This window comes from Pagrus pagrus (assembly GCF_965226575.1).
Source record: "Pagrus pagrus genome assembly, chromosome: 9".
Classification (NCBI taxonomy): domain Eukaryota; kingdom Metazoa; phylum Chordata; class Actinopteri; order Spariformes; family Sparidae; genus Pagrus; species Pagrus pagrus.
Window position 1 is genome coordinate 9,290,409 of NC_140193.1, and position 13,912 is coordinate 9,304,320.

Here is a 13,912-nt window from a genome sequence, read left to right on the forward strand (position 1 = left end):
TCCCAGAATAACATTTATTTATTACTGATTTTTATTTAATTTAAAAAAGATTACTTGTAAATGTTACACTGAGTTCTACTGAAACATTTCCATCTTCTGTCTCTCAGCACAGGTTAACATTAGGCACACAAGAATGCAGACGTCATTTTACAGTTTTAGCCATCAAAACAGAGAAGCGAGGGGGGTGGGGAGGAGGAGAGGGGGGGAGGATGTCACCTTTGCAAAACTGCATTGAAACTGCGCATCGAAAGTGGCATCCAGCTCAATCGTTCCCGTGCAAGGGACAGCAACAACTGATTTCGTAAGTCCCTGTGTCGCGTGTGACATTAAAAATATACAAAAACAACTTACAAACCAAGGTACCCTGGGTTGCAAAAACATGTCTAGACCAACTTTGGCTGTGTTATTCCCTCACAGTCACCAGAGAAACAGCTGGATGACTAAGAAATCAACAGTACAAAAAAAAACCCACTACCAGTACATCCAAATAAAAGATCATTATAGTTCAACATACCTGAAAATATAACACTCTGTCTTCGTCTTTGAAAATCAAATTTGGCTTGCGTGTAAATATATGTACCAAATTTGTACTCGAGTGTAACTAGAAAGTTGTAAAAGCTGCAATTTTCTTCAGATACATTGAGAACCTATGGTCACGTGTGCTTACTTTTGGTCTTGGAAAAATACACATTAGGTCAGAAGTGGGTCAAGCACTACGATAACTCAAGCTGCAGTGGCAAGAAAACAGCTATTTCACAAACACAGCAATTAAAATTAGGATACTAAAGAAACCCTTTGTCCATGCCAGGGCTACAGCCTACAGAGCCTATGTACAGCTGAGGGTACAGTGAGGGCGACTGCTATGGGTTCTCACTACGGTTTTGTTGGAAGAGAACAATCGAGACAAAGCGTTTCATTTATTGCACACAAACGAAAAAAAAAAAAATCAACATCGAGGGTTTTAATGTGGTGAGGACATTGTAGAAAGGTGCGGGTACCTTCGCCTCCTCTTCCACTGGAATGTCTGTCCTGCCTCTGTCAGTATCTTTTAATCAAGCCCCTCCTCATGAAGCGAGAGGGTCTCCTTCGATTCATACGTGACGTTCTTCGAGTTAAGGATATGAATTCACTCTTTGATTAAATAAAAGCTCGGATCACAAATTGTACTGTGCTTGGAGAGGAAATGGAAGTTGATCACATGTGCAGTCAAAAACGTACAAGAAAATCACCAGCACAGGTTGTCCCTTATTCAAAAAAAAAAAAAAAGTTTGGCAGTAATATTGTCAATAACCGATCAGGGTCAATCACCTACATGGTTTTTTCTGTTTGTATTTGTACGCTGACATGTGACAAGTCATGGGACCTGTTCAATGGCACATAGGAATCGCGGATACAAAAAAAAAAAAAAAACGGTTTTACAATTATCTAGCAAATTACATTTGACTTCTCAACTGCCCACCTTTTTATTTCAGAGAAAAAATATATATATAGAAAATAATACAACATACAATCAAATCCATTTTTTCAGGTCATCCTCTTTTGGTTACACCGAGGTGAAAACAAGTGCAGTGTTTAAGGTCTTCGGAGAAAACTAAATCTGACAGCCCAAAAGTTTCCAGGTCATCTAAAGTTCTAAGCCAGAGCAGCTTAAAAAATGGATGAGTCGAGGCCAGTTGAGGCTGGAGCTCGTCACAACGTTCTTACAATGACAATTTTCTCTGAATTCAACATACAGGCAGAACAATCGTTGTCACCGCTGGTATACAGAAGTCTCTAACGCTCCGTCAAGACTCTTTTCTTTCCTCATCTAACTCTTTACCCCAGTTTTACAAAAACACCAGTGAAACATTTTACCAAATTTCTGTGGCATGCAACCCAGATACGGGCTTTCTTTGCCCAAAAAGTGGCACGTGGTTACAGCTATAGTGGTGCCATAGTAAATCTGATAAGAAGAGACTGAAGGAAAAAACAACAACACAACAAGCCAAATTACTGCACTTCCGTTTTGGGGCTCAGGGCGGTCACTGGGGTTGATGGTGCTTGAGACGAGAGGTTACCGAGTGGTGCGGTGGTTTTTTAAAAATCGCCCCCAATCTGAGCACTCGAACAGCACTGGAGAACTGGTGAGGGAGCTGCACTATGCCGTCATGGGCACCGACACCTCCAGCAGCCGGTTGTTCTTGCGCTTGCAGGACGCGCTGTTGCCGTTCTTGGGGCTTCCCTGGATGAATTTCACACACACTTTGTCTTGCTTGAACTGCACCAGAAACCTGTCACACACAGAAACATCATTAAGAATCACCCGGGGTGGAAGACGGCTCACGTCCCTTTGACGGGAATTAATGAGATCGACTCTTCTTTCTATCTTACTCGTCTGAGATGTCGACGTTGATCTGCTCCTTGTCTGTAGCCTTGGCCCCGGTGCGGTGGAGTTTGGTGATGATCTCAATCAGATGTTCGCTGCTGAGTAAGAAGTCTCCTTTGATGGCTGAGGCCGAACCCTGAAGCAAAATAACAAGGTGAAAATTTGCATATTAAAACTCGGCCGACACAGATACTGGTGCATTTATATTTACATACATAGATTTGTTTTCCCGTCATCAAATGGATACATGAAGTTTGCTGACATGTGCTTGAAGTTACAAAAGTTGCTTGCCGTTGGCTACTTGTGCTATAAAAAACAATGTTGTTTCTCATTGATCTACCTCTAAAATGAAGTTTTGAATCAACACTTCCTGTGGCCACGGGCATTTAAAGGGGGACTCCAAATACTTTGCACATTAGAGTGTGTACAGGTCTTGGGGAGTACCGCTGCATATGTGAAAAAAAGTAGTATAAAGCATTATTTGGCTCCAGAGGAAGCTGCAAGTAATCTGATAAATTGCCTCTTGTGATGTCACTCAGTGGCTAAGTTGTGGGTTAATTGTGGGTAGTGTAGGCATCAGGTTTTGAGGGGATCTCTGGTTCTGCTGTATCGACTCTGATCATTTGTATTTAAACTGTCCATAAAGAGTCCAACAGTGTTACAGCAGTGAAATGTTGGACCAGTGGACTGCTTTTCAAAACTACATAATACTTTTTACTACATTTTTCCACGTATGCAGTTGTACTCCCAAGACTTGTAAACACACTTACTTACCCTCTAAACTAACAGCACACTTTCATTCAAGCAAATAGGGTAAATCTACTTCACTGAGTAGAAGTTGGGCAAACTACTGCAGGCTCACTGTGTACAAAATTGCTGTCTCGTTTCACTTTCCAGTTTAGTAACCCGAGACATTTAAATACGAGTGCACAACTGACTGCCATTTAAAGCTAATGCAATGAACTTTCATTTTTTGTTGATTCTGGCAGCGCCTTTGGACAGAAGATGATGGAAACTTTGTTTTAGTCCGACGTAGACAAGTCAGAATCGGACCTGTGACAAGCATTACGAGCAACAATCTTCCAGCCAATCTTCTTGTTGATGGTCTTGTTTGTTTATGTAGGTCAAACAGAGGAATCACTGTTAAACTGAGATTGTTTCATAACCAGTTAAAAGTCCCTTGTAATGTGTTTAACAACTTTCATGTCTCAGCAGGCCTTAAAGGAATAGTTCAACTGGCTGAGCTTGCTTGCTGACTTTTATGTCTGTAAAAACTGCACATCAGACGAAATCCGACTTACGACAGGATCGTAACAGCACTAAAACTACATTTACAACAACAGGTCTCCCTCACCTCTTTGAGTCTGAGGGCAAAGAAACCGTCACTCTGTGTGCTGACTGACACACTGGCGAGATCCGGCAGAGGAACGCTGGCCTTCACCTGGCCCGTCTTCTGGTCAGCCAGGACGACGTTCTTCTTGGTCAGCAGGAAGATTCGAGCCGTGCCCTTCGAAAGAAGAGCAGAAACCGTTCAGCCCCACTGTCAACATGACATGGCACATGCGCAGAAGTGCATTTCTTTCTCTGGGATCTTTAAAACTTGGACAGGGTTAGGAGTTAAAAAACATAATACACCTGTCCAATATCACCCATCAAAACAATCTAATAGTTTTGTGCTCCGCTTGGCCTGTGTGGAAAAATTGGAGCAAAACTCTAAACAGCAGGTCACTCTGTTACCACAGCTTATAACTTGGACTTTTCAGCTCTTTAAAACGAGCTGAATGGATTGGAAATGTTGTAGTCATCTCTCTTACCTTCCCGTTGGCCCTGTTAATCTTGTTGACCACATCAGCCAGCAGAACCTTTTCTTCCACTGCGCTGTTGAGTTTCTGATATTTGGGGTTCTTGCTGATCTCCAGGTAGTCTCCTTTGAAAGGCTGGTTCACACTGAGAAGAGAGACATAATAGACATTGTCATTCATTTAAATCAACTCATTTATTAAACAGTGGGTCACTGAAATTCACTGTAGCAGACTGCCCTTTATTTCATGGGATCGGCATAGAGAAGTAATATTTAGTTACCTGCTCGGGTAGAGAGCCTTTTTATCCTTGAAGAGCTCACTTGCCTCCAGCTTCTCCTCATAAACTGCTTTCTTCTCCTCTGTGAATTGGCTCCTGTATTTCTTGCACTGAACACGCACACAGAACAGAAGTTCAGATGAGGGTCATTACTGATAAATATTACATATTTTGAACTTTTGAACCTTTCCAACACTTTTTATTTTAAAGTTTCTAATGTTTTGTGGATCTTATGAATCATTGTTCATCTCACATTCTATATATATTTGATCAGTAATTGACAGGCTCACTACCTCAGGAGTTTGTGATTTGACAGTTGTATTGATTGGTTGTTACAGACTGCAGCTCAAATACAAAGATTTTGTTAACTTAAGTGAAATGCCTGACTTGGATGCCCAGAGGTGGAAGAACTATTCAGATATTTCACTTGAGTAAAAGGTAGCGATACTATGGTGTAAGAAAAAACTGAAGTATTGTCCCAAAAATACCAAGAGAAGACCATATTCACACGGCGGCCATTTTCCTTTGACATCACGCTCGTTAATACAGTTAATACAAATCCCAGGTGTGTGACAGTTTGTCAGACGTAATGTAGCTGATCACTACAAGCAAAACTCATTACGTCATAACAATGTTGTGTGTTGAAAACGTGTATGTTGAAGTAAACATGTATGTGACGCTGTGATCCTACCCTCTCACTGAAGTTACACAGTGCAGAAACAAGTGATAGAGACACCATTCACCCTGTTACAAGACACTGTGCCATCAACATGATTTTGAAGCTGATGTTGTAAGGTGAAAAAAATTACATAATGTTGCTTTAAAATCTGCGAAGTAACTAGTAACTAAAGTTATTGAATACATTTAGCAAAGTAAAATGTACAATAATTTCCCCCAGAAGTAAAAAACTACTTAAGTGCAACCTTAAAATGTTCCTTACAAGTACCATGCTTGAGTAAAGGGACCTGGAAACATTCCAGGACTGTCGATGCTTATAATGTTTATTTCATTCAACCATGTGCCGGTGTGCATGAGACAGTGAATCTGATGAAGCTACATGCGAAACAAGTAGTTTGCGCCTTCATGTTTTTAATGCAACTGTTAATAAATATCAGTCGTTTCCTGGTGTGCGCTGTATTACTGATTGTTTGATCTATAGTGCATTAGACAATGTTTACTCTGACCGTATGAATCATAAAATAACATAATAATTCAACATAGGCTAAAGGGACCGACTGGTTATGTGTGACCAACCCTCCACAGATGGAAGATTCTCCTCAGCTCTTTGTGGGCTCCATCCAGGAAGCGGTAAGGCCTGGTGGGCCAGTTCTTGTCTATGGGTGACATGGGGGGCATGTTGCTCTTCAGGCCCAGGAAGTACTTTTGCGTCTAGACAAAAAGGGACATAAGTGAGAACTGTGTGGCAGCAAATATTTAATGAAAAACAACAAAAGTGCTAGTTGCTGTGTGCAAAAGAATAAAGTTTTTTCCTTTCAGCCTTTACTTACAATTCTCTGGATGGTGAAGTCATAGATCTTCTTGCCGGCATTTGCCCTGAAGAACTTTCTGTACTCTCTGCGAACCTTTTACAGGAAGAGAAGTAAACAATAAACAAACTGTCAATCACCTGTGTCCACCCATTAGTTTGATGTGAAGCAGGGAGGAAAACGAACACGCTGATAGGACAGTTGACAGTGTACACAAACATCACCGAAGTAACAGACGGTTGGTTAGTCACAAAACAATGAACACCTGCAACAGACAAAGTCAACTCCAAGCTGCTGGAATTAATTAAAATGACAACGATTATCAAATTAATTACTGGAAAGTCAATGATGGTTATGACAAACAACCTTCATGCTGACCCCAATTGCACAAATTGAGTTGTGGACCGGTGCATTGTGAGGTGCAGGATGGGTCAATTAACATGATGAGAAGATTAACACGGCAGCAAATGACCAGTGTGACGACAGTCATTCTTCTACAGACCAGACGGACGCTCAACATTTAATCACCAAAAGCGAGGACACACACACACACACACACACACACACACACGCAGACTTGACACACCTAAAGACAAAGAAATAACAGGCAGAACAAATACTGTTGGATATACAAAACAGTGCTGCTTCATATGGGGGTTAGTTGCACAGACAGAGCAAGACAGAGGAGGATGAATAGAAAAGATTAGACAGAAACAGACAGCCTCTGCCATGTCAGTCAGGCTCTGTTGGTTTAAATCTTCAGTGTTAAAAAAAACAAAAAGAGGAAAATAGCAGCTGTCTCTAAATAATTATCCAAACTTTAAATCTTTATCCTCAGTAATTACAGGAGGAAATGTAGCTGTACCTTTGCTACCTTTGGAGGGCTGTTTTCATTGATTTATTTGCTTTTAAACCCTCAAATGAAATTCCATTCACCTCTGTTGCACTGAAACCTTCAGACACTCTTCCACCATCAAATCTGACTGTTGCTTGAAATCAATGCTTGAACGACCTGCAACTACCCCAGGCTACAACAGGATAACACCGCGGCGAGCCTCACTGCCTCCCCGGCCACACTTTTGCAGAGTCTCTCATCCTAACCTGTCTATCCCTGTTTTTTTTATCACATCCCCGGCTGCTGAGGTCAAAAATCTTGGTGTCATTTTGGACTCCGCGCTCTGCTTTGATGCACACATCATACACATTACCGAAACAGCCTTTTTTTCCACCTTAAGAACATCTCCAGACTCTGCTGCTGAGACTAATCCATGCTTCGATTACATCCTGACTTGATAACTGTAATTCCCTTCTTTTTGGCCTCCCTACTCTGAGGTTAAAAAGATTACAGTATGTCCAGAATTCAGCTACAAGAGTACTCGGAGCACATCACAGCAACCCTCAACAACTACACATGTTTAAAGTTCTCCTACTTGTCTGCAAGTCCCTTAATGGTTTGGCACCTTCCTACTCGTCCAATCTTTTACATCCTTACTCCTCAACTCACTCACTACGTTCCTCCAATGCCCGCCTTCTCTCAGTTATTCCCTCCAGACTGTGCACCGTGGCTGACCAGTGCACATCTGTTACTTTCTTTAAAGTTGCGACTGAAACGCATCTGTTTTGTCTAGTCTTTTCCTGATGCTCCCTAATGTGCATACTATGATTGTGTTTCTGATGTGGTTTGCGGTTCTTGTTTTATTATTGTCTTCTTTTTTTATCTTATAAACAAAATGTCTTCTTCTTATTATTAGTGGCAATCAAAACCTCTGCAAATCCCATGTGCATGGCTACAAATCACTTGGGGATAAACTGGAAATATTTTCTCTTTTGATTGAAGTGAACTTCCCCTTTAAGTTGGGATCTCAGTTATTAGTTCCCAATGTGTTGAAAGCTGCGAGCAGTTAGCAGCATAAAGTGTGATGACAGCGCTAGGCAGAGACTGGCTTCCTGTAGAAGTGTGCAAAAAAGTGGATGGTTGTGGAGGATGAGGAGGGGTCAGGGGTGATGAGTGGGTGCCAGACTGGGTGATGGGCTGCGCCGTGGGGCTGGTAGGTACCTTGAGTCCCTGCCAGTAGGCCCAAATCACAGCGACAGCGTGCTTACGCCTGGCCTCTTCCTTCAGTCTTCTCAGCTCCCTGCGAGCCTGTTCGGGGGGTGGGCGGGAGGAGACAAGAGAGCGGGAACAAATGAAGCGAGAGAAGGTGAGAGGAGGAGGAGGAGGGGAGGCATCGTTTTTGCCTGAGGTCAGCAAACATCACACACACATACACACACACACACACAAACAAACACACTGCACACAGCCATCTGTGACCATCAAGAGACTGTAAAAGTACAGCTCTACAGCTCCAGACTCCAGAAAACAAATATGGCACACTGTGGGTCATTTCAACATTTATCAGGGGAGCTTCTGTAACGGAAACAGACTCGAGGCTTTTTAGTGGAAGGGCAGGAGAGCTGAAGTCATAAGTCAGGCAGCAGAGGTCACCTCAACGAATCCAAACAGTTCCATCTAAAAAAAGACAAACAGTGCTGCGATGCAGAGAGTAAACATGCATTAACTACCCAGGAAGGAAGGAGTCATGCACACGGCAGGCAACATGCACTGGTGAGGCATGGACCTTGGGAGGAAGAAGCTGAAAACACACCCAAACATGATCTGAACTGTCAGTGCGGGGTGTGTCTGTGTGTGTCTGACTGACTGTCTTCCAGGGAATGGGAGGTTGCCCGTGTAACGTAGAGATGAGCGAGTACATCATTATCCTGTGTGCCTCATATTGGGTTTATTTTCTTTTTCAAAGATCCTTACTTGATGTGATTAGGAAGAGGGCTTACTCCTGGGGGAAAAAACTGAACTGATGGAAATGAAAACATTGAGATCTTTTATCGATTTGTTTGAGAAGAGGGTTTACTAGGGACATAATTTAGAAACCAAACTTAATAACAAACTACATTTCTATCTTCTGATGTTCGTGGTTGAATCGATGGTGGGTGGTATTTTTGTGTTTAACTCTAAAATCTAGCTTTAGTGAAATATTTTCAAGTGGCTTAACCCTAACCTGCAAAGAGACACAAAGATAAAGTCAAGCTGTTGAAGAATTGAAATGATAGTTGTCAGGGCATAAAACCAATGAGTTGCTGATTTTTAGAATATCTTTAGAAATCCAGATGCCATTGTTACATTCTTACAATGCCAGTGCTGAAAAAAACGTTTTAATCAAATTGTGACCTTCAAATCAAATCTTATATTTGCAGTATAGTAACACCCCTATTTATTTCTATATTTATTATTTATTAGAAAACTATTCACAGAAAAAAAATTGAGTTTTAGATCATTACCTTTGATCCAGGAGTAAGAGAAGTTTTTAAAATTGCCCTGCTACGCAATGAGGATTTTCCTTCATCACAAGTATGCATAATGACTTGGTGTACTTGAATGGCGCTCATACTGCTCTTGTAAAAGTATATTATCAGTATCGATTACTAATTTCAGCCAAGTACTCACTCAACCCTTGTACTTACATGAGCAAGATTACAATATCGCCTGGCAGGCAGAGCTGGAAGACTTTCCACTTCAGCCACCAGTAGACGGGTGTTTACATGAGAGGGTGTTTGGTAAACTGCTTTACATCACAAATGAAATGTTGAGGAAGGGTTGAACAGAATGATGGTTATGTTGAGGTTTGTCTTTAGGGGGAGGGATGGGATGGGAGGAGGAGGTCGACGGAGGCGGCAAGTCACATAGTCACGGCAAGTCAAGTCAACAGGCTTCCCAAATACCTTGGTGCCCTGCCAACCGGCCCAAATGACCGACACGGCATGTTTATTCCTCGCCTCCTCCTTCAGCTGACGCAGCTCTCTCCGGGCCTGATGGGAAGCGGTGGCAGTTTGTGGAGGAGGTTAATTTCAGTGACAGTCAAAACTTAATTGTCCCAGGGTAGGAACTGAGTAGGTGTTATAAAAGCATGACGAGCAGACATTGACGAAGGACAACAAAAGATGTCAAGAGGTGGGACGACGGGTGGCTGACATGCGAGCAGCTTTTAGTGGCTGCTCCTGCTCTGTGACTCTGAGCATGCTTTAGAGGAATGAAATAAAATGTGTGGGAGAGTCGGGATTATTACTGCATTATCTAGATGCTTTATAAAGATGCTGACCGATGATGTTTGCTAGGAACAAAGTTCACTGATGGAATAAACTTTAACTGCATCTGTACTGAGTCAGAATTGACATTTTACCGGCAGGTTGTGAGACCTTGAAGTGAAACAGATTCTTAACAACCCAGGATATCTCAAATGATAACACGGCGAACGCTGATAAGATAATGATATGTTTTTCATGCAGGCTACAAAGTCTGCGCAGTGACTGATTATACACAGCCACTGCGGTTAAGTAGCAACATATGTGCCATCGTACAGAGATAATTCTGTGCTTATTTATAAGCGCTTCCTGGTGTTTTGCTGTCAGCGTATCAGTATATTAAAGAGAGGCGTCTCAGCACGAGAGCACAGTGAAAGTCATCTGTGTGGTGGGCACCGTATGTTTGAACTAATGAGATTACAGAAGAGGGACGTTATAACAGCACATTGGATGGAAACCAAACCAAAGACACACAAATTTAAAACATGTGAGCCACATTAAAGGATCTGAGAGATACGTTTGAAAGGCTGGTTTTGCTTCATGAGGCCACGAAAATAATAATAATAAGACAAGAACCAAAGCAAGACAATCCTACATGTGTGACGGCTACGAAACAGAAGACAGGACGAACAAGGATAAGGAACATTAATCAGGCCAGTGCATGACGGAAGGACTTGGACTGAGGTTTATTCAAAGGGGCTGCTACTCTATTAGGCAGTGTCATAGCGAGAATGGGATGGGACGGGACACGGTGGACAGGGATGACAAGACAGCTGGGACAGAGACACACTACGGGGCTGAGGGGTTGAAATACCTTGGTTCCCTGCCAGTATGCCCAAATTACTGTCACGGCGTGTTTATTCCGCGCTTCTTGTTTTAGACGTCTCAGCTCCATCCGAGCCTGTCGGGACGCGGCGGGCGTTGGGTAAGACGGGTTGAAGACGGGAGAGGGAACAGAATCGAGAAAATGGAAGAGGAGTGGGGGAAAAAAAAAAAGAGAAGTGGCAGTTGTGTGATCAGCAAAAGAAGCAGGATTAAAAGGGAAACAGCAGCAATGACATCAAGGATAGCTTTTGTTAAAGAATTGTTGTAATACTGTTGGGCCATTAGGCAGGAACACTGCATGAGATGAAAAAAAGTGTTAAAGGCAATACTGTTAAGAGCGTTTTTTTTCTTAAACATGATCATAAACTGTGTATTAAACCCAGGCTGATGCTCCCGCTGTGGTAAAACACCTCACTCTCTGATATCCACTGTAATGCGTCAGTACCTGGGTGCCGTGCCAGAAGGCTGCGATGGTGGTCGCTGCCTCCTCACATCGCTTCTGATATTTCAGTTGTCTCAGGAGTTTACGGGCCTAGTGGAAATATAACATACAAACAGTTTCATGTTTTTTCTGTTACGATTGCTTCCTGCTGCATTTTATTCTGAGCAAATTCACATGAAGGTGCACACCTGCCATCCTCTGGTGTAGGACTGCACCAAAGTGGTGGCGCTCTTGATCCTCTGGTATTTCTTTTGTTGCTGTGAGATGAAAAAAAAAGGAAAAGATAGGGACTTAAAAACACTGAAGGCATCGCTGCCTATCTGTTTTTTCTTTTTGCTTAATATGTTGTTTTGAGTGCATTTCCTCAAAAAAGGGCCTCACCGCATATCGGCGGTACCAGGCTGACACCACTATCTGACTCTTCTTCAGCAGCAGGAACTGGGCGCGGCACTTCCAGCCACGGTAGATCTTCTGAATGAGTGTGGCCAGATCTTGCAGGCATTGCCTCCTCCTCTCCTCCAAGAAGAAGAGCTGTGAGGAAGAGGAAGAGGAGAATGTTCACGTACAAACATCTAATTCTCTTTTGGCAGGTGCAGTGCCCTTTGACTCTCTGCAGTAAGGGGGGAAGGCAAAGTTATAAAAAGGTACTAAATGAAGCTTAAAGGGAAAAAAAATCTCCACCTGAGAGATCAATAAAAATATACTTTTATATGAGCAAATACTGATTCTGCAATATCAAGTACAAAGTCCAATTGATCTGCAGGAGAGAAAAATGACCCTTTCCTGCATGGGCTTAGAGTGAGACAATAAAAAATGACCTATGTGAATCGACTTATCTTCATCAGGAGATGTCAAGCTTTTATTGTCCTGCTGTAAACCACTGCAAAGTTCATCTGCAGGTAGAGTATCTTTTGATACGGCTGCTTGGCAGACACGCAGGACAATTCAATTTCTCAATTACATAATTTTATGTTCCCTGTTAAAGTAAGGTCACGTTTGGGGGAGTAGCTTAGAGCTGGGTTCACCACTGATTCCTCGAGTCAGTTTGGATTATTTCAGTTATAATACCATTTGTGCTTGGATATGGTAGAAATACTGAGAGAACTACTCCTGTATAGTTTACAAGGATAATACTATAACCTGGTGCTTTATTGCAAACATTAATGAAGAATTTAATTAAATGATTATAGTTACTGTTGTGCTGAAGTGAAAGAACAAGAAAATAATGGCAGATGAAGGCCTTTGCAATTTAACAAAAGGGAAATAAGAAAGAATTGGTAACCTTCCCGTTTTGAACAGCCTTTGTGGCCATTGGAGTATCGATTTCTGAGTTTATAAAGCCTCTGTCCCTGCGCTGTGTGCGTGAAACTCAGACGCACACAGACGGCAGACAACAGAGGACTACGACTGGGTATTGTTAAAAAAAAAAAAATTGATACCGCCGATGCCTTGGCTTTGATGCCGGTTCCTGAACGAAACCTTTTTTTCTTTCTCCTCTATGAAATCCATTTTAACAAAAGATTACATCACACATACACACAGCGAGCCCCGTCTTTGAGCGTAACCTAGTGTGTTTCACGCATGCCTCGATACAGCCAATCACCAGCACTATTAGATCTTGGCACAACATGCATGCTGCATGCTTATTGTCTCACTGACGCTGATGAGATTAACTCCTTAGGTATTGATTTTTCGTATCAAATGACAAGACGTTTTTCGATACCTGAAAGCACCGAGGCTATACGCTCTGTATCATAAAAGTCCAACAGGGGACAGAAGCAGCACACCTGTAAATGACACCACCACACTTTAAGCTTTATAAAATGCACGATAGCGATAACAATTAAACTAAAGGTGTGGCTATTTTAATTAAACACTAAAAAGACAAATACTGTCTGAAAACACGGATCAACATCCACTCAACTACACCCTATGCAGTGATTTGCAGCTGCAGATGTATAAGGCAGATAAGTTGATGAGACCGAAAAAGCAATTATAGAAGCAAAAAAATTCCCCCGGTATGAGATCATGTTATTCCAAGCTTTGTTTGGTCTTCTGCTGGCTGGGGAGAAAAGTCCATTGAAACGCTGCAGGCTCGAGCAGTTTGAAGAGCCTACGAGCGCCGAGTAAAGAAGCTCATTTCCCATGTTCGACGGCTAAGTGAAACCATGTGTTTTCAGCGTTGCATGCTAATTGCTGAAGCGGGGGCTCCGAGTGCAGCCCACCCCTGCTTTACAAACATCTTACTGTGAGAAAACAGGGCTGCTGAGCACACTGGATTCAAACCTTGAGATGTTCAAACACAGCTTGATCTACCCGAGTACACAGCAGATGTCAGAATTGGCTGGAATACATGTTTATCTGTGTTTTCTACCGTTCTTGGGTTCCTGATGAAGATCTTGGAGCGTCCGTAGGCGAACTCCTCTGTTGGGACCTGGAGGTCGGCCATCAGCACCTCCACTCCTTCCCTGTGGGGAGCCAGAAGGGTCACATGGGTCATCCAAAGCATACTTGACACTTCAAGTGCCCATAAAATCAAGTTTATAGAAGGAGCGCAAAGTTTTTAGACACAAG

General features: G+C 42.4%; 1 protein-coding gene across 3 annotated transcripts in view; it reads right to left on the bottom strand.

The window, feature by feature from the left end:
- The window catches only part of myo1b (myosin IB), a 69,490-nt gene continuing 55,578 nt past the window's right edge, over positions 1 to 13,912 (bottom strand). Inside the window, exons 19-32 of one of the 3 annotated variants that reach the window (XM_084361128.1) lie at positions 13,713 to 13,806; positions 11,720 to 11,869; positions 11,527 to 11,595; positions 11,342 to 11,428; positions 10,886 to 10,972; positions 9,712 to 9,798; positions 7,988 to 8,074; positions 5,953 to 6,027; positions 5,699 to 5,833; positions 4,448 to 4,554; positions 4,180 to 4,312; positions 3,720 to 3,872; positions 2,371 to 2,501; positions 1 to 2,270 (exon numbers count right to left, since the gene is read on the bottom strand). In XM_084361128.1, the coding sequence (XP_084217254.1) occupies positions 2,138 to 2,270; positions 2,371 to 2,501; positions 3,720 to 3,872; positions 4,180 to 4,312; positions 4,448 to 4,554; positions 5,699 to 5,833; positions 5,953 to 6,027; positions 7,988 to 8,074; positions 9,712 to 9,798; positions 10,886 to 10,972; positions 11,342 to 11,428; positions 11,527 to 11,595; positions 11,720 to 11,869; positions 13,713 to 13,806 (1,528 nt within the window). In that variant the 3' untranslated portion in view covers positions 1 to 2,137. The remainder of the gene's footprint in view (positions 2,271 to 2,370; positions 2,502 to 3,719; positions 3,873 to 4,179; positions 4,313 to 4,447; positions 4,555 to 5,698; positions 5,834 to 5,952; positions 6,028 to 7,987; positions 8,075 to 9,711; positions 9,799 to 10,885; positions 10,973 to 11,341; positions 11,429 to 11,526; positions 11,596 to 11,719; positions 11,870 to 13,712; positions 13,807 to 13,912) is intronic. The other 2 variants (XM_084361129.1, XM_084361130.1) reach the window with 2 other exon arrangements.